This window comes from Gorilla gorilla, chromosome 18 (genome assembly GCF_029281585.2).
Source record: "Gorilla gorilla gorilla isolate KB3781 chromosome 18, NHGRI_mGorGor1-v2.1_pri, whole genome shotgun sequence".
Lineage (NCBI taxonomy): Eukaryota > Metazoa > Chordata > Mammalia > Primates > Hominidae > Gorilla > Gorilla gorilla.
Genome location: NC_073242.2, coordinates 33233201 through 33256928, shown reverse-complemented (window position 1 = coordinate 33256928; position 23728 = coordinate 33233201). Strand labels below are relative to the sequence as shown.

Genomic DNA, 23728 nt, shown 5'->3' with positions numbered 1-23728 from the left:
CCTTGACACGTGGAGATTACAATTCAAGATGAGATTTGGGTGGGAACACAGAGCCCAACATATCACATGACCTCTGTTACACCTGCTCACTTCTGCTACTGTAGTGGCAAAGAAACCATAGTCATTACTTTAAATAAATGGGTGTAGCCATGTTTCAATAAAACTTTATTAACAAAAATAGACAACCTGCCCATAGCCTGTGGTTTGCTGACTCCTGCCCTTATTGATTGGTACAAAACTGAGCATGTGACTCTGTCCTGGCCAATCAGCATGATTCTATTCCTCTACCCAGAATGATGCAATATGGGTAGCCAACTCAGGTAAGTCCAATTAGGGTGACTCTCAGAACTTGCACCAAACAAATGGGAAAAGGCATTCTCTTTCCAGTGAACTATAGTTATGAGAATGTGAGGCTGCAGCTGTTGCCTTCAGAATAAAACCCAAAGTCCTTTGCATGTCTCCAAGGCATCCCAAAATGCAGGCACATACCTGTGGGCGGCAAGCCACCCAGGCGCCGAGGCAAGAGACCGAGGACACGAGCTGTTCCAGTAAAATAAAATGTAAAACAAAAATAGTTATACCAGATAAAGATCTTAGATATGATTATATATGAATATCATTAATCATTAGTTGGTAGCAATTACTCTTTATTCCAATATTAATCCTCGCTATATAATCATAACCTAGGAAAAACCAGGCCACACAGAGATAGGAGCTGAGGGGACGCAGTGAGAAGTGACCAGAAGACAAGAGTGCGAGCCTTCTGTTATGCCCAGACAGGGCCACCAGAGGGCTCCTTGGTCTAGTGGTGACGCCAGCGTCCGGGAAGACTGCCCGTTGCCAGGCGGACCGTGGTCTAGCGGTAGCAAAAAGTGTCAAGAAGCAACACCCGCTACTTAGCAGACCGGGAAAGGGAGTCTCTCTTTCCCCAGGGGAGTTTAGAGAAGACTCTGCTCCTCCACCTCTTGTGGAGGGCCTGACATTAGTCAGGCTTGCCCGCAGTTATCCGGAGGCCTAACCATCTCCCTGTGATGCTGTGCTTCAGTGGCCACGCTCCTAGTCCGCCTTCATGTTCCATCCTGTGCACCTGGCTCTGCCTTCTAGATAGCAGTGGTAAATTAGTGAAAATACTAATAGTCCCTGATATGCAGAAATAATGGCATAAGCTGTCTTTCTCTCTGTCTCCTATCCCTCTCTGCCTCGGCTGCCATGCAGGGAAGGGCCCCCTGTCCAGTGGACACGTGACCCACATGACCTTACCCATCATTGGAGATGATTCACACTCTTTACCCTGCCCCTTTTGCTTTGTATCCAATAAATAACAGCACAGCCAGACATTCGGGGCCACTACTGGTCTCTGTGCATTGGTGGTAGTGGTCCCCCGGGCCCAGCTGTCTTTTCTTTTATCTCTTTGTCTTGTGTCTTTATTTCTACACTCTCTCGTCGCCACACACGAGGAGAGACCCACAACCCTGTGGGGCTGGTCCCTACACATACCTGCCATCTTTCATCTTTTTTTTTTTTTTCACCAGAGAAAAGTGTTCAGCAGATGCACCACAAATGCCTTAAGAACAAATGAGTAGTAATCAACAATTTACTTTTAAAGATATCCAAATAAGTGGGCTTGGCTTCTTGCTTGGATCCAGTTAACTAGAGAACCGTCAATTTCGCTGTTTGAGCATAACCCAAAACAACATATTATGCTGTATTTACCTAGCACTTTATATAACAGAAGTTTTAAAAGAATAACAAGACCCTGAGGAAAATGCGAGAGATAAGTCATTTATCCAGATTCTCTGAGAATCCCCAGAAAGAAAGCAGCTTTAAAGGCAATCTGGTCAGTAATAAAGGGCACTGGGGGATATCTGATTGTTTTCCATCCTAGTGTTATGAGATTTTAATTTAAATCATCAACAAAGAATTCAACCTAGCATCCCAGTAGGGGTCAAACCGAGGCAAATGCAAGATAATTTAAGTTTTTTAAAAAATTAAAAATTGAAAAGCAGGAATCGTTTTCTTTTCAGACTGATATTTATCAAAATCAGATATTAAGTTTGCTCAAGTCAAACACGTCTTGATGCTGCCGTTGGCTGGAGCAGACCAAGTTATGCTGCAGTAATAAGCAATGCCAAAATCTCGGGAGCTTTACATAGGTTTATTCCTTCCTCCCACAAAGACCTCTGTGAGTCTGGGCAGTTTTCTGGGGAAGCTGCCCTCTGTGCCATGGTTGCTTCCATCTGTGGCACCTCCATTTCAACAGATGCTTCACTATGGATGGAGGGAGAAAAAAAAAGAAAACATCACAGAGAATCACACACTGCCCCTTAAATGCTTCCACCTCTGAGTGACATAATGCTTGTACTTCCATCCTATTGGCCGGAATAGTCACATGGTTTTGTCAACTGCAGGGAGCTGGAAAATGTAGGCTTTTACGTGGCCCGGAAGAGGGGGATGATAGGAAATAGTGACAACCACAATGGGATACCATCCATAGATGCCATCAGGAGGGATGATAGGACAACATAATCCTTGCAAACCAGGGAGAAAAACGTAGAGAGGAATCAGGGATGCAAACAAGTGAAGGAGAGGAGGCTGAATTTAGCTGCTGCTCAGTTCAGTGGTTCCTCAAAAGGCACCCAGGTACCCAATGCCTGCTCATGATACTGTTCACTGCCCTGTGGTGCGAGGGGAAAATGAAACAGGAAGTGGTCATTAGAAAGCTAAGTTGACAATATAGCCAGGCATGGTGGGGTATGCCTCTAATCCCAGATACTCAGGAGGCTGCAGTGGGAAGATCATTTGAGGCCAGCAATTTGAGACCAGCCTGGACAACATAGTGAGATCCTATAAGAAAGAAAAGAAAAAAAGGAAGGGAGAGAGAGAGAGAAAAGAAAGAAAAGAAAGAAAGAAAGAAAGAAAGAAAGAAAGAAAGAAAGAAAGAAAGAAAGAGAAAGAAAGAAAATAGAGGTTGACAATATTACCCTTTATTATTGTTAAGCTGAAAATAACAAATAACCTTCCTACATTTTTTTGGTATTAGAACGTCATTTCTTTTATGAAGTGATGATGATCATGGTTAGTAGTTGTTTATCTAATGTCCTACCTTGGCAAAATAAGAATTTGGCAGCCACTCATAATTGTATCCATTGTTTTAAGTTACTGTCTCAGTCTATAAACTCAAATTCTGGGAGCCACTGACCTAGTTAATGGTTTTGCCTAGAGCTTGCTTTAATTGTATAAGGAAATTTACTTTTTTGAGCAGCCATGCAGTGATGCTCAGCATATTTCCTCATTCATTCCTTACAACAACGAGGAGGAAGGTATTATTATTCCACATTTACAGATAAGGCAACAGAGACTCAGAAGACACTGCTCCTTGTTATAATGTCTCCATTGTTCCACTTTTCAGTGGTTTCCTGTATGAAACTCGTGATTCTAAATGAACCTACTGATTTCCCATCCCAAACCTGTTCTCCAGCCTCCAGCTCATGTCCAACCCTCACTAGCCTTCCTCATCCCCACCAAAGGCACCACCAACCACATGGTTGCTTTAGTCGAAAACCTAGGAGTCATTCTTAATGCTTCCTTTCCTCCCCTCCTCCTCTCACATCCCATCTATCAAGAAATCTGTCTACTGTTCTCCCAGATATATCTCAGGTCCATTCCCTTCTCATCCCTCCATAGCATTGCCTTTTTCAAGTCTACCATCATCTGTCAGCTGAATCATATATCAGCTTCCTGTCTGGTCCCCTTGGATCTATTTTTGTCCCATCTAACTCATTCTCCACCAATAATCAGACTGACCCTCCTACAATTATTTCATTTTAATAAGATAGACACAGGGTCTTGCAATGTTGCCCAGCTGGTCTTGAACTTCTGGCCTCAAGCAATCCTCACATCTCAGCTTCCCAAAGAACGGGGATTAGAGGCTTGAGCCATTATGCCTGGCCAACCTTCCTATAATTAAATTAGGTCATGGAGTGCTCCTCCTTAAAACCTTCCATGGCTTTCCATTGTGCTTAGAAGTCAGCCCAGACTCTAGGATGGCCTCATAGGCTCCCATGACCTGGATCTTACCCTCCTCTCCAACGCCATGTCATCCTACATCTCCCAGGCACACTGACCTTCCATCTGTGCCTAGAGCGTGCCTAGAGCATGCCAAGCTTTTCACGTCCTTTGCACAGTTGTTCTCCGTGACTGGGATGCTTGTCCTCCTCCTCCTCCTCATATGACTGGCTGCTTCTTCAGACTTTACCTCACCTGTTAGTGTGCAGCAACTCCTGTCCCCACTATTCTCATGTTGGTCCATGGTTACTTCTTAGCATGCATGACCATCTATAATCATTTTGTGTATTTATTTACTTGTTGTCTTCTTCTCTTGATAGTAAATTTTAGGAGACTGGGGCCACATCATTTTGTTCATCTTTGAATACTCAGTGCTTACAGCAGTGCCTGGCATACATCAGGGGCTCAAAAATATCCACCGGGACTTCCACTTCCAGCCAAGATGGAGGAACGGGGGCCAGATTTACCCTCACACCTGAAACAACAAAAATACGGGCAAAGTGTGTGAAATGGCAGTTTCAAGGCAGTAGACTTCAGGCAATGAAGGTCAGGGGTCTCAGGGTGGAAAACAAATAAGGTGAGCCCAAACTGTGATTGCTCCAGCTTTCTAACTGGAGTTTCCAGGGACGGAATGCCCAGGAGATGCCCTGTGTCAAGGAGATGGATCTGCAAATTAGGGAAGACCAAGGCAGAAAACAGTCCTGTAGGAAAGAGCGTGGCCTGAGAGAGAAGGTTGGAGTGGTTCCCTGGGAAATCAGCTGTGGACTGATGGATGCGTGCATATTAGGGTTAGCTCAAGGCCAGGGAAGAACCAGGCTGAAGAATTAGTGGGACCAGTGTCAGGCACTCATACGGGGAGAGATTACAAGGGCACAAGGACACGTTTGGAGGGTATTGCCTAGATTCATGAGTTTTGGTGATGGTTTCAAAATGTACACATATGTCAAAACTTACCAAATTGTACACTTTAAATAAAAATAGTAAAATATTAGTATTTTAATATTATTATTTAAAATGTTTTTTAAAATCCGCTTAGTAATGAACATGGCAATAGTAAACTGCAGAGCCTGATTTAAGAACATGAATGCAACCCCAGCACATTGGAATTTTAACAAATTTTATTTTATTTTATTTTATTTTATTTCATTTCATTTTTGAGATGGAGTCTGGCTCTGTCGCCCAGGCTGGAGTGCAGTGGCACAATCTCGGCTCACTGCAACCTATGCCTCCCAGGTTCAAGCGATTCTTCTGCCTCACCCTCCCAAGTAACCAGGACTACAGGTACCCATGATCATGACCAGCTAATTTTTTTGTATTTTTAGTAAAGACGGGGTTTCATCATCTTGACCAGGCTGGTCTTGAACTCCTGGCCTCAAGTGATCCACCTGCCTTGGCCTCCCAAAGTGCTGGGATTACAGGCATGAGCCAACACTCCCAGCCCACAAATTGTATCTTAAAGTATGCATAAAGGTAACAATACTTGCAAATGTTTAATGGATTGGACTTTAGCAAGGACAGATTTTGGAGGGGAAAAAAGACAAATTGTTCAACAGAAACAGGGCTGGAGTAGAAGTGGGAAGCAGATTGGTCACAAAATTAATAGCAATGAGTGAGTACCCGGCAAAATACCCAGGAAAGGCTGCCAATAGACAAGACTAGAAGTATGGAAGTCTGCCACCAGAGGTTTCATTTACCCACAGAAGAGTGAGCAGAGCAAAAGGCTGTTCTTGGGAGTAAAAGAAATAGTGGCTGACTGTCTAAATGCCTCCATCCAATCAGCTTGTGTCTGGCTGGCAAGTACATGCCCTTCTCTCTGGATAATGCACGGGCTTCTCAGCCAAGGAAATGTCATTGTGCAGAATCGAGCCACCTGGCAGAGCCACAACCACCAGTACAAAAGTCCAGGGCTTTCACATTCTTCTTAAGTGAGGAATCATTGGGGTTTTGCCATTCAAATGTTTTTGCAGAACTGTTGACTCTGCTTATCTGTACTTTCAGCCATAGTCAGAACAGATTGTAACACACCATGCTCAGAAACTGAAAACTCTTGTCAAGGCATAAAAGATTTTCAAAGCCCAACAGTTTATACATTCTTTTCAAATACACATAAAATATGTACCCACAAAAAGCCCGTGTGTTTAAGCCACAAAGGAACCCTCAATAAATTTCATAAAAATTGATCTCATATTGATTACAGTGTAATAAAATTATAAATCTACCAAAAAAAATATTATCTAGCCTCCATACATTTAGAAACCTAAAAACACCATCTGGGCTTGGTGGCTCATGCCTGTAATCCCAGCACTTTGGGAGGCTGAGGCGGGTGGATCACTTGAGGTCAGGAGTTCAAGACCAGCCTGGGCAACATGGTAAAACCCCGTCTGTACTAAAAATACAAAAATTATCTGGGGTAGTGGTGCACGCCTGTAATCCCAGCTGCTCAGGAGGTTGAGGCAGGTAAAAATTGCTTGAACCCAGGAGGCAGAGGTTGCTCTGTCATCCAGGCTGGAGTGCAGTGGTGCAAACTCAGGAGCCGAAATTGTGCCACTGCACTCCAGCCTGGGTGACAGAGCAAGACTTCGTCTAAAAAAAAAAAAAAATAAAAAAAGACCTAAAAATGCTCTTTTTATTTAATGGGTTAAACAAGAAATCAAAGTAGCAACTACAAAATATTTAGAACCAAATGACAGTGAAAGCACTGTGTGTGATATAGGCAAAGTGGTATTTGGACAGATGTTTATAACCACATACCTTAATATACTAGAATTGCATATTTAAAAATTGAGAAAAGAGTGAACTAAACATTCACCTGAAGAGCTTAGAAAAAGAACAACAAAATAGAGCCAAAGATCACTGAAAAAAAAATAAAAATAGAAATTAAATATAAAAAGTGCTAGAATTGACCTACAAAGACACAAGCTGGGTCTTTGAAAAGACACATAAAATAGACAACTCTCAGCAATTTTGATTCAGAAAAACAAAGAAGTGACAAGTAAACAATATTAACAATGTAAAGGATGACATACCAGTGGGCATTGCCATGATTTAAAAATCAAAAGAGATTACAGTGGACTTTATGTGCTATTAAATTTTAAATCCTAAATGAAATACAGTTTCCAGATGTATTTATGTAATGTGGCCCAAGACAAAATAAAAAAGTTAGAAACTAATTACCATAAAAGAAATTTCAATAGTAGTCAAAGGTCTATCACAAGAGAAAGAGAGAAAGAAAGAGAAAAAGGCCCCAGGCCCATAGAGTTTGACAGACAAGTTCTCCCAAATCCTTAAACAATAGATTCCCTCTTCAACAGTAAAAATAAAAAGCTACCTGACTCCCATTGCAAAATTATTGTAATCTTGACATCTAATTCAAATAAACATAGCACATACAAGAAAACTCAAACCCTACTTCACTTAGGAAAACAAATGTAAAAACCCTTCATAAAATATTAGCAAGTCAAAAGTAGCAATGTAGTAAAAGGATAGTAAATGAATAGTTGGAGAATATTTGGGGAGGCAGAACAATTTTAGAAAGAGCCCCAGACTAGGAGTTTGAGTCCTGACTTACTGGGTAAAGCTTATCAGCTTATATAACCCTCAGTTATGAGCCTCAATTTCCAATATTACAGTTAGATAGAGCCACCATTTGTTGAGTACTTAGTCTTGTCAGGAACTGTGCTGAATGTTCTGCATGGATTACATTAATTTAATTCCATGATGAACCACAAAAAAAAAAAAAAAAAATCCCTCAACAGCCAAGGCAATTATGAGCAAAAAGAACAAAGCTGAAGTTATCACACTACGTGATTTCAAACTATGCTACAAAGCTATAGTAATCAAAACAGCATGGTACTGGCAAAAACAAAACAAAACAAAACAGATACACCAACCAGTGGAGCAGAATAGAGAGCCCAGAAATGATCCTATGCATGTATAGTCAATTTTCAACAAAGGTGCCATGGATACACAATGGGGAAAGGATTGTTTCTTTAACAAATGCTGTTGGGAAAATAGGATATCCACATATAAAAAAAAATAAAATTGGACCCTTATCTCATATCCATATATAAAAATCAACTCAAAATGGATTAGACTTAAACATAAGACCAGAAACTGTAAAACTATGAGAAGAAAATACAGAAGAAAAACTATATAACATTGGTATAGGCAATGACTTTTTTTATTTGACCCCACAGGCAACAAAAGCAAAAATAGACAAATGGAATTACATCAAACCAAAGTTTCTTCACAGCAAACAATTAACAATATGTAGAGACAACCTATGGATTAAAAGGAAATGTCTACCAGCCATACTCCAATAAGGAGTTAATATCTAAAATATAGAAGATAGTTGGACAAGTCAATAGCAAGAAAAAAAACAAGCAAAACTGAAAAATGAGCAAGGCTGGGCAAGGTGGCTCACACCTATAATCCCAACACTTCAGGAGGCCAAGATGGGCAGATCACTTGAACCCGGGAGTTCAAGGCCAGCCTGGGCAACATTGTGAAACCCCACCTCTACAAAAACAATAGAAAAATTAGCTGAGCATGGTGGCATGCACCTGCAGTCCCAGCTACCTGGGAGAATGAGGTGGGAGGATCGCTTGAGCCCAGGAAGTTGAGGCTGTAGTGAGCCATGATCATGCCACTCCACTCCAGCCTGGCTGACAGAGCAAGACCCTGTCTCAAAAACTAAAACTAAAAATAAATAATGGGCAAGCAACCCAAATAGGCATTTCTCAAAAGAAGACATACAAATGGCCAACAAATATATGAAAAAAAAATGCTCAACATCACTAATCACTAGGGAAATGCAAATTAAAACCACAATGAGATCATCTCACACCTGTCAGAATGGCTATTATAAAAAAGACAAAAGGTAACAAGTGTTAGCAAGGATGTGGGGAAAAGAGAACCCTTGTACACTATTGGTAGGAATGTAACTTAGTATAGCCATATGGAAAACTATAAGGAGATTCCTCAAACAACTGAAAATAAAAGTGCCATATGATTCAGCAATCCCACTTATGGATATTTACCCAAAAGATCTGAAATTATTTTGTCAAAGAGACATCTGCATTCCCATGTTCACTGTAGCACTATTAACAATAGCCAAGGTATGAAACCAACCTGTGTGTCCATGACACTCAGCTAGCTTGGCTGCAGCTTGCTTTTGCTTCCTAAAACCTGCCCCTGCCACTCCTCCAGAGGAGCTGCTGTGCCTGTATTTGCAGAGAACAAAATGTGCCTGGGAGTTTACTCCCCACCCCCGGGCCAGTAGAAAATAACTGACAGTGCAAGTTTATGAATGGCCAGCTCCCTTGCCTCAGGGCAGGATAACTATGAGGCGTAACTTCGACCCTTGTACCCGTGGGATAAGCCTAGGCTTTGCCCAAAATCACACCTTGCTTGGCTTCTTTCCCTTTCCTGTTCTGCTTCCCCTACTTCCTTACCAGTTTCTCCTGAGATCCCTCCCTTCCTAAATCACTTGCACAGCACAGTGATTTGCACTATTGATGCAAGACAGGCAAGCCCCACAACTGGGGCTTATCCCAGGAGGGTTCTTGGCTTCACCCAGGAAAGAGTTCAAGGGTGAGCTGGTGATATTAGACAGCAGCTTTTATTAAAGCAGCAGTTCACAGCAGCAGCAGAGGGACTGCTCCTAGCTGAGCAGGGCTATCCTGTAGGCAGTGTGCCCAGAATACCTAGTTCTGCAGTCATATTTATACCCACTTTTCATTATATGAAAATTAAGGGGCAGTTTATGCAGAAATTTCTAGACAAGGGTGGTAATTCCAGGTTACCAGGTTGTTGCCATGGAAAAAGGCAGTGACTTCTGGGTGTTGCCATGGCAATGGTAAGCTGACATGGCACACTGGTGGACATATCTTATGGAAAGCTGCTTCCACCCCATCCCTGTTTTAGCTAGTCCTCAATTTGGTCCGGTGTCTGAGTCCCACCTACAGAGTTGAGTCCCACCTCCTGAGTTGAGTCTCGCCTCTTACCTCACCATGTCCCCTTAACCAAGCTGGAACCACATAACCTAGAATTCGCTTCCCTATACAGTTCTGGATTAGGTTTGGCCACAGGAGAATTTAGCATCCAATGCGGAGGGCAAGAGTGAAGCAGCATCCAAAAGCAGGTGAGCAGTACGCAGTGTTGCAACTCATCTATATTGTCATTGGTTCCCAGGCTTACCTGGTTGGTGAGGGGTGGTGAGCAGGTCCACAGCTACTCCATCTCCTGACAGCCCTCCCCCTTCAGCCTCTCCCCTTTTAGTTTCTCCTCCTTCCTCAACTCTGCTTCCTGGCCAAGGTGAGTGTCTAAACCCATGATGACAGGCACCACCTTCCCCTACAAGAGACTCCACATCACGGAAGTCGGAAGCATGCAAGTGGTTAAGAAACCAACGTGAGTTCCAGCTCATCCCCATAGGATTCAGTTCTTCCTCCCCTCCTCTATTCTACACCCATCCTTCCTTCCTTCCTGTCTGCCTGCCCTGCTGACTTCAAGCCCAGCAGCAAACACAGAAGCAATGACCATAAACAATTCAACCCTCTCTCCCATCATTGTGTTAGGCCACAACCCTGTAATCAATCCCTTATTCCATATTACTCCTTGTAGATCTGTTTCTCTGATTGAACCCTGGCTGATACACACAGGAATTCTCAGGCTCTGCTTCTGGGGAATATGACCTAAGACAATTGGGTTCTTGTTTTTTTGTTTGTTTGTTCGAGACAGGGTCTCACTCTGTCACCCAGGCTGAAGTGCAGTGGTGAAATCTCAGCTCACTGCAACCTCTGCCCCTCCGGGGTTCAAGCAATTCACCTACCTCATCCTCCTGAGTAGCTGGGACTACAGGTGCATGCCACCATGCTGGGCTAATTCTTGTATTTTTTGGTAGAGGCAGGGTTTCACTATATTGGCCAGGCTGGTCTTGAACTCCTGACTTCAAGTGATCCATCTGCCTTGGCCTCCCAAAGTGCTGGGATTACAGGCATGAGCACCCGGCCACCTAAGACACATTGTTTAATAAATGATGGGCTTTGTGACTTACCAAGGCCAAGTGGTTATTCGGGCAATGCCGGACCTCAGTCCAGGTCTACGTGACTAAAGGCCATGTTCTGTCCCCTAGAGCACGCAGCCACTGCAGACACTGAGCCATGCCAAAGCAGTGGATTCAGAGGGACTTCTGGTTCACAGTCATTTAGTGCATATTGGCAGAATTCCTCCAGATGTGTAAATATTATATTTAGTACTTAAATTCTTTAAATTCAGCATGCTCAGCCTGCAATGCCAGAAACCAGAGGGAGTTACCATTGCTGAGAATCATGCAGCAGGGAGTCTGAGGGCAGAAACTCACTAATTCTCAGCACAGGCGCTCTTGTGGAATATTGATAGCTGGTCTGATATCTAAATAGAGTATCTCTGGCTCTTCCTACACCAGCAGGTGTTTCTCACTCCTGGCGCCTGAAATGTGTGTGCCTTCTAAGACTGTAAAAATAGACACCTCTCATATTTCTATATAGGAACACTTAGAAACAAACAGCATTTGGAAAGCTGCATACATCTTATATGAAGTCATTCCACTTTTACAAGAGTCTTACTATAAGTCTGATGTATGAGCATAGATATTTATATGTCTATAAAGTTCTGGTGATGATGCCCTTAAAATTCTCTGTTCCAGAGAAAAGTAGGGAGAGGCAGGACAACTGCAACCAAGCATTGCTTTGCTTGAGAGCTCTTCACTAAACAAATGTGTAAATATCCAAATTGCTTTATGTTCTTAAACCCCTAAATGTTATGGATTAGGACAAAAATATCAAATTTTAAGTAGAATATTGGGAAAACCTCAAATAAAATTTAACTTTTCTAATTTTATAAATTATTTTGTTGTTGTATTGTTATTTTTTAATTGGTTTTTCTTTTCGATATTTTCAGACCACAGTTGGTTGGATCCACAGATGCAGAACCAACAGAGGGCCAACAGTAAGTTTCTATCTATCTATATCTATAGTTTAGGTAAAGATAATGTGTATTTATATCTAAATATATCTAGGTAGATATATAGAAAATCTGCATATATCTAAATCTATGTAGAGATAGATAGAGCAATAAACATAAAATCAAGAAGCCTCTATGATACAAAAGTAGGGAGCTATAAAGGTAAAGACAGAAATGCAGAACAAAAAGCCAAATTAAATAAGAAAAGAATAATGAGGAAATTTAAATTCTAATAGAATAATTAAAATCCACATTGGAGATAATCTAAAGCAGAAAGGACATCAAAAACCATAAGTGATATAAAGAACAAACTTTAGGCTGGAAGCGGTGGCTCATGCCTGTAATCTCAGCACTTTGGGAGGCTGAGGCAGGCAGATTACTTGAAGTCAGGAGCTCAAGACCAGCCCGGCCAACATGGCGAAGCCCCAACTCTACTAATAATACAAAATTAGCTGGGCATAGTGGTGTGTGCCTGTAGTCCCAACTACTCAGGAGGCTAAGGCACGAGAATTGTTTGAACCCAGGAGGCCGAGGTTGCAGTGAGCCGAGTTCATGCCACTGCACTCCAGCCTGGGCGACAGGGTGAGACCCTGTCTCAAAAAAAAAAAAAAATCTTCACCTCAAATTGAAAGCTTTTACCCAGGGACAAAAATAAAATGTGTAGTCACAACCTGTCACAATTTATAAAAGTCTACTTCCCCAGATACCAACATTTGACATTAAATGTTGCCCACCACACACATTTAAATCTAGAATTCACAAGGTGATATTTTTTAGTGCTGATGAAGTATTTATACAGTAGCTGGGAAGTTTTTTTCTTTCATTTTTAATATAAAAGCAATATAAGTTCATGATAAGAAAGTCAAACAGAGCAGAAAGGCATATACTGAAATACAAAGATCTGATCCTGAAACCCACTACTTATGTCAACTCCCCAGAAGTAATTGCTGTGGTTAAGATCTGTTTATTCTAGGACTTTTCTATGCACATACCATTTACCGTTCTGTTTTTATACAAATGGGACCATACTATACATTACTGTTTTGCAACTGCTTTTTTCAGTATACAATAATACATATTGAGTATCTTTCCACATACAGGTTTTCATGGCTAATATTCTACCTATCAGAGATGCACAAAGAAATTTTAACTACTCTCCTATTCTTGGACATTTAGGAGAAATATCCAAGAAATAACAATAGTCCACACAATGATATAATGAATACACATCTTCATATACAAGCTCCCCACTAGAATATAAGTTCTATGCCCGCTTTGCCCACTAGTAAGCTCCCAGAGCTTAGAGCAGTGCCTGACACATTGGGTGCCCCATAAACATTCACCAGATGACTGTATGTGTATATGTATCTATACATGTATTTAAAATTTCTGTGTAGATTGACCAATCCCCTTCCAAAAAGATTGTTTCATTGTATACTCTTATGTATAGTTTTTGTTTGTTTGGTTGGTTGGTTGGTTAGTTTTTTTGAGATGGAATTTCGCTTTTGTTGCCCAGGCTGGAGTGCAATGGCGCCATCTCGGCTCACCGCAACCTCTGCCTCCTGGGTTCAAGGGATTCTCCTGCCTCAGCCTTAGCTGAGATTACAGGCATGCGCCACCACGCCTGGCTAATTTTTGTATTTTTAGTAGAGACGGGGTTCCACCATGTTGGTCAGGCTGGTCTCGAACTCCCGACCTCAGGTGATCCGCCTGCCTCGGCTTCACAAAGTGCTGGGATTACAGGCGTGAGCCACCGCGCCCGGCCCTATCTATAGTTTTTAAATTTTATTTTGTTTTGATCAGCTGGGGACATCATCTGATCAAACGGACTTAACACAAATTCATTATCTTCCAGTTCTGGGGGTCGGAAGTCCAGAATGGGTGGATAGAGCTGCAGTCCTCCCGGGAGCCCTAGGGGAGAATCCATTTCCTTGCCTTTTTCAGCTTGTAAGGGCTGCATTCCTTGGTTCAGTGCCCGTTCCACATCACTCTGAACTCGGCCTCCTGTCACATCTCTGAATCTGACCCTCCTACCTCTCTCTTTCTCTTATAAGCACATTTGTGATACATTGAGCCCCCCTGGATAATCCATATAATCCCCCCATCTCAAGAACCTTAACATAATCACATCTGCAAACCCCCCTTTGCCACATAAAACAACCTACAGGCTCCAGGGATTAGGATATGAACATCTTTGGGAAGCCGGTATTCTGCCTACCACTGCTTGGGAGTCAGGTTTGAATTTCAGCTTTGTCATTTCAATCTTCATTTCCTAAATATGTGTTGAGTACCCCCATATCACGTCCTGAAATAGATCTAAGAAATACACTAACTAGCTCCCGTGGCCTTGCCCAAGTTATATAACCTCCCTGCACCTCCATTTTTCTCACTGGCAGAACTGACGAGATTAATATCTGCCTCAGAGGAAACGCTGTATGTAAAGTGTCTGCCGGCAACCCTTTCCACTTAAACAGCATTCAGGAATTATATTTTATTTTCATCTTGACAAAATGTAAGCAAAATACCAGATTAAGCAGTAAAGAGGTAGAGGAACAGATCCTCTTGGAAACGGCTAGTGGGAATGTGAATTGGTATAGGCTTTCTAGAGGGCAATGTGGCAATGTGAATGGAATGAAAAGCCTTAGAAATGTTTTTCTCTTTATCCCAGTGATTATTCATTTCTAGACGCGTATCTGAAGGCCACGGTTGAATTTACATACAAAGATGTTTAGTGAATTATTATTTATATTACTGGAAGGGAAAAAGCAGAAACAGACTAAATGTCCTCTAATAAGCAATTAGGTAAGTACACCCACATAATGGAAATCTCATCAGCCATATAAAAGGACTTTGTAAAAGAATATGAAACATCATGTTCAGAGGTTTGCCAAATGTTAATGACAAAGCTGGGGATTTAAATGAGGGATATTAATTATCTCGTATCGGTAAAAAGAACTCCGTGTGATGGGAGAATGTGTATATAGATAGAAAAAAAAGGACTAAATAAAATAGATTTCATGATGTTAACAGTGGTTATTTCCAAGTAATGGAAACAAGTGATTTTCATTTTTGTTTACTTGTATTTTCTATTTTCTAATAACAAAGATGGGGGGTTTCTATACAAAACAATTCCTCTACTAGTTCAATTATCAGGCATTTCTAGATATAGAACAAACACTGAGGGAGGTGTCCCTCTAGTGGAAGGAGGGATTTTTTAAAATAGTTTATTGTATTGAAGTCTGGGAGGCAAACAGAGGTCTGAAGTTAGTAAATGATTCTGCTTATTCCACAGCCACTGCACTCCAGCCTGGGCAACATATCAACATCCTGTCTCGGGAAAGAAAAAAAAATTAAAAGAGGGATGGGGAGTAATCGCAAAAGGAAGGGCCAAAAACCACTCTAGGAAACAGGTGCTACTAACTCTTGGCGCATTTGGAATATTGACCAGTAACTTTTTCAACTGTCGATGTCGGGGGATTAAGCTCCTTAGGCTTACTTCCCCTTCCCTTGCTTTTTGGCAGCTTGAGGCTAGGGTGCCAGGGGATGTGGAACCTCAAAAGAGACGTGAATGGAGCCTGATATCTGCAAGCTACACCGACAGGGGGCGCCAGCCCCTACAGGTGACTCTATGAATCTTCGGCTCCACTCGGCTCTTCTTCGGCTGAGTTCGGCCAACGCTTGCCTTCTCAGGCTCGGCTCTCTTCGGCTTTCTGAGAGCGCGCCTGTCGTGGCCTCGGCTCCTCTTCGGCTGCGTTCGGCCCACGATCTTCTCAGTCTCAGCTCTCCTCGGCTACGTTTGGCTGGCTGCCGTCCTCTCGGACTCGGCTCTCTTCGGTTGAGTTCGGCCTACTCTGCACTGGGAGTCGGCTTCCTTCGGCTGCGTTCGGCTGCGACCCGGAAGAGCTTCCATGGAGTCAGGGCTGCCGGCTCGACGGATTGCCATGGCGCCGCTGCTGGAGTACGAGCGACAGCTGGTGCTGGAACTGCTCGACACTGACGGGCTAGTAGTGTGCGCCCGCGGGCTCGGCGCGGACCGGCTCCTCTACCACTTTCTCCAGCTGCACTGCCACCCAGCCTGCCTGGTGCTGGTGCTCAACACGCAGCCGGCCGAGGAGGTGCGGCCGCGCTGGCGCGGGAGTGAGGGGACTCCGAGAGTGTTGAGGGCCTCCTGAGCGGATGCGAGGCCTCTGACAGGGATGGAGGGGCTCTGAGGGGGATTCAGGCCCCTGACACTACGCGATGACACAGAGAAGGATGGCAGGGGTCCCCAGGGGGATGCAGGTCCCTCACACTGCGGGAACACAGACGTATGTAAGGGGTCGCTAGGAGGATACCGGTCGCTCACACTGTGCGGGCACACTGATAAGAATTGGAGGGGCCCCGAGAAGGCTGCAGGTCCCTGGCAGGAGTTGAAGAACACTAAGAGGAATGCCAGTCCCTGACACTGTGCGGGGACTCTGAGAGGGAAGGGAGGGGTCCCAAGAAGGAAGCAAGTCTTTGACCAGAGTTCAAGAACACTAAGAGAAATGGGAGGAGTCCCCAGGGGTTGCGGGTCCCTGACACTGTGCCGCACAGTGAGAATGATGGAAGGGGTCCCGAGAAGGATGCAATTCCCTGACAACACTAAGAGGGATGGGAGGGGTCCCCAGAAGGATGCAGGTCCCTGACATGGGTGCAAGGGCACTGAAAGGTGAAGGGGCTCTGAGTGGTAGGAGAGTATCGGAGGTCGCTGCAGGGGAGGGGGAGATGTCGGAAGGAGGATCTGGATAGGAATAACGGGAGAGTCCTGAAGTTGGCCATTAAGGGAGTTTCTGGGGGCAGAAGGAAGGTCCCTGAAAGGGAACAGTGATGAGGATGGAAGGTCTCTGAGGGTGATGGGGAGACATGAAAGGAGATGCTGAGGCTGGAAAAACCCCAATAGGGAAAAGGAGGGACCAGGAAATAGGACATTCACCAAGGCTGTGTTAAGAGGGCCATAGGGTCAAAAGGGATTGGAACTGGACGCTGAGGATGTTGGCAAAGGTTAACTACAGTTAAGGAGAATGGAGAACACTGAGAAAGATGGAATGGGGCTACACATGGGTCTGAGGGGTGTTGAGAGGGGACACAGCTTGGTCTGACAAGTCTGATGATCCCCTAGATATATCAGGTGGCCAGGAGAAAAATGTCAGCTGAGAAGAGTGACCACAGTCTCTTTGAGGGCAGGGACCGTGTTTGATTCATCTAGGTATCCCCAGTGCTTGGCATAGGGCCTAAGGCAACACACAGGGCCTAATAAAGATGGTTTTAAACTGGGGATATAAATAAACCAAGCCAAGGGACCCAGTGACATGAAGTCCCTCTAGGATGGATTAGCACAGAACTGATAGTCTAAAACATTGTCTGGGGAAAGGATTCCCTTGTTATCATCTCATAGAATGTGCTTGGCTACAAACCTGGCTTTGGTGGGAAGTATTTTCTAGGTAGCAGAAATCTTTTAATCCAGGCTTTTAAAAGTTTGAGGTTTTGTATGTGTGTGCATATGTTATTGTCGTTGAGTGCTGATAATGACTGAAGTGCAATTATTCCTTAGTGTAAACCCCAAAACAAGAAAACCTCATTAAATATAGACTGGTTGGCTGAAGTTACTATAAAGAAGTAACTTAGTGTGTATATTCATTATTAAGTTCATTATCTCAGAGAAAGACAGCACATTATTTTAAATATCTGTGACCTATTAAAAACTGCCCTGTATTAAATAGCCTACTAATCAAGTTTGATTTGATTTAGGAGTATTTTATCAATCAGCTGAAGATAGAAGGAGTTGAACACCTCCCTCGCCGTGTAACAAATGAAATCACAAGCAACAGTCGCTATGAAGTTTACACACAAGGTGGTGTTATATTTGCAACAAGTAGGATACTTGTGGTTGACTTCTTGACCGATAGAATACCTTCAGATTTAATTACTGGTAAGAATTTGAAATCTTATTATTTGTATGTAAATTTGTACTTTTTTTTTTTAAGTACAATTTCCATTTTATTTTTCTCCAGAAAATAGTCTGTCTTCAGTCTTGAAGGACTCAGCTCCCTATATCACCTTTGGTAGGGGTCGTGGGGCAGCACCCACAGGTCTAAATCAGGGTGGGGTGTTCGGTCCTTGCAGGCTTCACAAGATCGATTCCTGACTACTTGGTTGTGAATTGCACAACTCACACAGTAATTTAGCTTCACATACATCTTGGGAAGCACATAGGTGTCGAAGGTGCTTGCTTCAGAAATGTCCCTGACTGCTGTGGCCTCCACTGTGTTTTGAATGACGAATTTCTTAATGGCTTTATCCTTGGGCACACATCAGGCACAGTTCGTGCAGCAAATACGCTGCACGTGGCCGCAGCCCTTTTTGGCATGACCGTTGTCCTTTCTTTTCTTTGTCATCTTGGAGGCACGGACTGGAGAGGGTATTTTCTACATTTTTATTTTTGTCTGTCTCCTCTGCTGAACGCTCTACTAGAACCTTCTAGTGGACACTACTGGATCCTTTTGTTCAACATTATGCTTCCAACTTTCAGCATGATACCTGACACACTGTAGATGCTCAATAAATATCTGTGACCTGAATAAGTAACTAAATGTTAGATTAACTTTTCATTGTTTTCTAAGCTCTTATTCAGTAAATACTTGCAATTCGTTAGCATTTGCTTTTAGAACTTAATCAGATTTGAAATGTTTATAAATAATCTTTGTATATTTCCTAAAATATTTAGTTTTCCTCTTTAAGATTTTTTTTGGCATTATTTGAAATTAAATCAAGTAGTTGCTTGCTTATTTTGAGGAAAAATTATTTTAGCTAAAATTAAATAGAAAAGAAACTCATTTTCATTATCCTTTCAAAACCTTTTCTGATGTCCCCAAAGCTAATGTAGGGGCTGTGCCTCTGTGCCCTCATATTACCCTGTATCTCTCCCCAGTCATAGTGCTCACAACACTACATTATATTTATGTGTTTGTCTATCTCACTCACAAGATAAGCTGAAGCACAAGGAACAAGTTGTTCATCCCAGGCTAAATAACTGGTACATGGTAGGCACTAAAGACATATTTGTTGGGTGAATGATGGATGGATATAGTACTGTGATCATTAGTGAACTTCTGGAGGCAGAGAGACTCTGAAATTCATAATCTTACTTCCCACTGTATCTGTCATGTTGCCCTGAACCTAGATGACCCTCAAGAAAAATTTGATAAATAAATGTGTCAATGAATGCTTCAATGGTAAACCGATAGAAGAAGTTTGGTTACTCTTTTATAACTTTTATAATTGTTATAAACAGTATCATAGGCTCACCTGATTTTGAATGCTAACACCCTGCTTACAAAGCAAACTCCTTAATTTTCATTAACCCCAGTTTTCTCATTAAGAAAACAGTGCCTCCTAAAGTTATTATAAGGATTAAGTTAATAAAATAATTGCTTAGTATAGTGCCTGGTACACAACAAACTCTTAGTAATTCATACCAAATAAAATTGGCCTTTTATAACCAGAAATCTTGATACACCAGTCTTTTACTGTTTGCTGCTTTCTTATAAGCTTGGTTTTACTTTATTTTTTAAATTGATTAAAAAAATTTTTTGTTGTTGTGTTTAAAACTACCACTAGGTGTCAGTAATATCCTGTAACTTTCAGTTACAGTGCAACCTAATTAGGCAGAGAGCAATGTGAATTTATGCAACGTTGAAGTCTGGCTTATCTGTAGCTCCTAATGAAAAATGCCAAATTCCTTCCTCCTTTCTGATCAAAGCCCAGCGAATAATGAAGCTGGAGCTGTTACTGATGCTTGGCTGAGTGGAATGTAAATGAATGCCAAAAATGAATTCTTTTGAATTCTTTCATCCCCTGGGATCATCCCCCAGGACTGACCAAAGAGCAGTGCGTGAAGTGCAGGTAACCCTCTGGAAAGGCTGAATCCCCCAGCCCCAACTTCTTCACCTGTCACCACCCATTATTACCACCACACCCCACCCTGGGAGTCCCTGCTAACCAGAACTCCTAACACGTGGGAGAACTATATAAATATCTGGTGAAGTTGTACCTTGAAAAGAACAGGACAGGAGGATGCTTTCATTGCCAAAACTGACCCTGACATCTCCAGACAGAACTAAGAACACACTTTCTGGGAAATATATATGTATTTTTCAGTTACACTTTTGATTTGTGTACCCAGTGCTGTGCCCCCACTTTATATTCATTCAACAAATATTTAACTCACTAAGGGTCCCTTGTTTGGCAGGAAGGGTGCTGAAGATAGACAGATGAATGGGACAGTATGGTGAACTCGTGAGTTAGACTGCTTCTGGGTTTGAGTTATCTTCATCTTGCACCAGCTGTGTATTTTTAGGCAAGTTTCTTAATTTCTCTATGCCTCAGCTTACTCACCCGTACATTGGTGATAAAGATAGTACCTTCCTCCTAGGATTGTCAGGGTGAAATGAAATGCTTATATGTAAAATACTTGGTAGCATGGCACATAGTCAGCATTCTATGATCTCTGTGATCTCTGCCTGTTGGTGTTACGATGTTCCTGTTCTCGGGCAGTTTAATGGAGGAGACAAGTAAAGAAGTAGTTATAGTACAGTATGGGTACAAAATGTCATAGGAACAAAAAAAACTAAAGTAGGCTTTTGTGGAGCTAAAACTCCTCCCAAAAACCTAACCTGCTTCTATTATTTTTATTTTTTGAAAAAGGAGTGTCTTGAGTTGGTGTGACTAAATAGGAATAACATGATTTTACACATGATTTGGAACCTTCGGCCTCCCACTTGCTTGCTGGATGACCTTGGTTAAGTTGCTTCCCTTCCTTGGTCTCATCATGATACCTACTGCATGGAATTATCATAGCAATTAAATGAAATAAAAATCTATAGAAACACCTAACCCAGTTACCTGGGATTTAGTATCAGTTCTCTTCTTCCTCCTGGGTTCCAACCAAAATAAAGACAACTTTTTGGAGCACAACATTTTCTTAAATTGAGTTTCTCCTTTTCTTTGGAAGTTCATTTTTATTATTCTTGACTCTACGTAATATTTCAATCCAGGCTAACAAAATGTGGCCTCTTAGAGTCCTTGGGAAAACCCACCAAGTAGGTACAGAATATTTTCTGAGTAGTAAATTAGTTATGTACGTGTATTGGGGGGTTATTGAAAATCCTTTGTCTATAAATTCCTAAATAACATTATTAATTTTTACTATATTTGGAAGATAATTTGCTGAGCTAGAGTAAATTTAGCTCCATCCACCTCTATCCAAAACTTAAACATTAAAATAGTAAAATCTGAGTTTAGTTTATTGAACTATTAGAAGGGTCATAAATCACTGTTAGTATTATTATCCATACCCTTCCAGATATGAGAACTGGATCAAAAGCATGCAAGTACCATTATGCCAAATATATATAAGGTAACCAGCTTGATTTAGGTCTAAAAGACAGACTCGTCTTGGAGTAATTGTGGTTTTGATCTAGAAAGCATGTCTGTATGCCTTTATGTCATCTCATGTTTCTCCCTAACTTAGCACTAATCACACTGCATCAGATGACACAATATATTTGAAAGATCTGGGTCAGTAGTCTCATTTCATAAATAATAAAGCATGTATAATTGTTCTTATTTTTGAGATTCTGAGGTGTTATAATCATGCACACCCCCAAAGACATGTATAAGTATGTCGATTGAAGGTTTTTGTTTTAAATGGACTAATTTACCTCTGAATTGACTATCTTCTGATTCTGAAAATTGAATTCATCTAATAGGTAATGTAGATGTTACCCAGACTTCTAAAATGTGGCTATTTTGTATAGTCCACATCTGATTCATATATTAAAAAAAAAAATTAATGACCTACTTTGCTTTCAGAAATTCTTCCTCTAACATGCCAGAAACACCCCACCCTAGGGCCTGTGCCCTCACTGTCCCCTCAACCTGGCAGCCTGGAACTCTCTTGGCCCAGATGGTCACAAGGCTCCATCCAGCCTTTATTCAGATATCACCTTGGTGAGACAACCCCTCATACATACTCCCTCCTCCTCCTTCTCTGATTCATTTTTTCTTCTCAGCACTTGTAACATCCTAAATATTTTACGTATTTATATTGTTTATAGTCAATTCCTTGAGGACAGGGATTTATGTCTGTTCTATGCATGGCTATATGCCCAGTCTAGAATGGTGCTTGTTCATTCTCATGTAGGTCCTTAAGAAAAATGTGATGAATGAATGGAAATTACCTACCTGTTCTGTAGTTTAAATTACGTTTCTCCCCCTCAGGCATCTTGGTGTATAGAGCCCACAGAATAATTGAGTCTTGTCAAGAAGCATTCATCTTGCGCCTCTTTCGCCAGAAAAACAAACGTGGTTTTATTAAAGCTTTCACAGACAATGCTGTTGCCTTTGATACTGGTTTTTGTCATGTGGAAAGAGTGATGAGAAATCTTTTTGTGAGGAAACTGTATCTGTGGCCAAGGTAAAGAACATTATGTGACAAATAATGATGACATTATTTGTCATCTTTGTGAGATCTACTGTAACTTAGTTGCACTTTGATGTAATATAATGTAAAATTCATTGTAATTTTGTTTGATAGAACCTAGTCAGGTTTATAACAAACACCCAGCTATAAATATGTATTCACCAAGTTTGTGGTTTTATTTAAGTTGAGAGCAATTTGATGGTTACTTTTCTGCTGGTCCATCACATCCATCCAAGACAGCCACTTTATTCTTTCTTACACATTTAGGGAAACTCCCAGGGATCTAGAGACCACATATACAACAGCTTTAGGTGTACGGCAGATTTATTGGCTAAGATTACCACTTCTGCTTTGAAAATTACTCAACAGGGAAATAAAGCACAAAGGTTTTGAAGAAGTTTTATTAATTTCTAGGAATAACATTAAGGTTTCAGTTTTCAAACATTTTTGCAACCTATGCTACCATGTATTTTGGTTATAATATATGTTATTTTGAGAGTAGTTGTACACCGGGTGCAGTGGCTCACGCCTGTAATCCCAGCACTTTGGGAGGCCAAGGCAGGCGGATCACTTGAGGTCAGGAGTTCGAGACCAGCCTGGTCAACATGGTGAAACCCCGTCTCTCCTAAAAATACAAAAATTAGCCGGGCGTGTTGGCACATGCCTGTAGTCCCAGCTACCTGGGAGGCTGAGGCAGGAAAATCACTTGAACCCAGGAGGCAGAGGTTGCAGTGAGCCGAGATCACACCATTGCACTCCAGCCTGGGCAGCGAACGAAACTCCATCTCAAAAAAAAAAAAAAAAAAAAAAAGAGTAGTTATAGTATTTTTAACTTTCTTGATTATACCTTGTTTTAAGAGTCAACAAACTCTTCATGTAAATGGCCAGGTAGTAAATATTTTGGGCTTTGCAGGCCATATAGACTGTCACAATTACTCAACTCTGTTATTGCCCAAAAGCAAGTATAGACTGCTTACGTAAGTAATCGGTGTGACTGCATTCCAATGAGACTATAGAAACAGGTACAGGATTTGGCCCAGACCGTAGTTTGCTGACCCTTACCCTATCTGAATAATACACTGCTTCTGTTCATTGAGGTTCAAAGTGTTTTTGAAAACGTTGTTGATTTGCTTTTCATTTGTTTGTTGTTTTGCTTTT

General features: G+C 41.9%; 1 protein-coding gene and 1 long non-coding RNA gene across 3 annotated transcripts in view; one reads left to right on the top strand and one right to left on the bottom strand.

Annotated features, from left to right (window-relative positions):
* Positions 1-2088: 2088 nt before the first annotated feature.
* On the bottom strand, positions 2089-22470 carry LOC109023733 (uncharacterized). 2 transcript variants are annotated; one of them, XR_002003226.3, is made up of 4 exons: positions 22333-22467; positions 20485-20629; positions 4125-4540; positions 2089-2268 (listed from the first exon to the last, which is right to left on the bottom strand). It is a non-coding gene; the product is annotated as an uncharacterized lncRNA (long non-coding RNA). The 2 variants fall into 2 exon arrangements; XR_008672647.1 differs by lacking the exon at positions 20485-20629 and having other exon boundaries at positions 22333-22470.
* The window catches only part of ERCC4 (ERCC excision repair 4, endonuclease catalytic subunit), a 32807-nt gene continuing 25025 nt past the window's right edge, over positions 15947-23728 (top strand). The window contains exons 1-3 of the mRNA XM_019012848.4: positions 15947-16184; positions 17839-18019; positions 22369-22564. Coding sequence (XP_018868393.1) covers positions 15978-16184; positions 17839-18019; positions 22369-22564 — 584 coding nt within the window. The 5' untranslated portion in view covers positions 15947-15977. The remainder of the gene's footprint in view (positions 16185-17838; positions 18020-22368; positions 22565-23728) is intronic.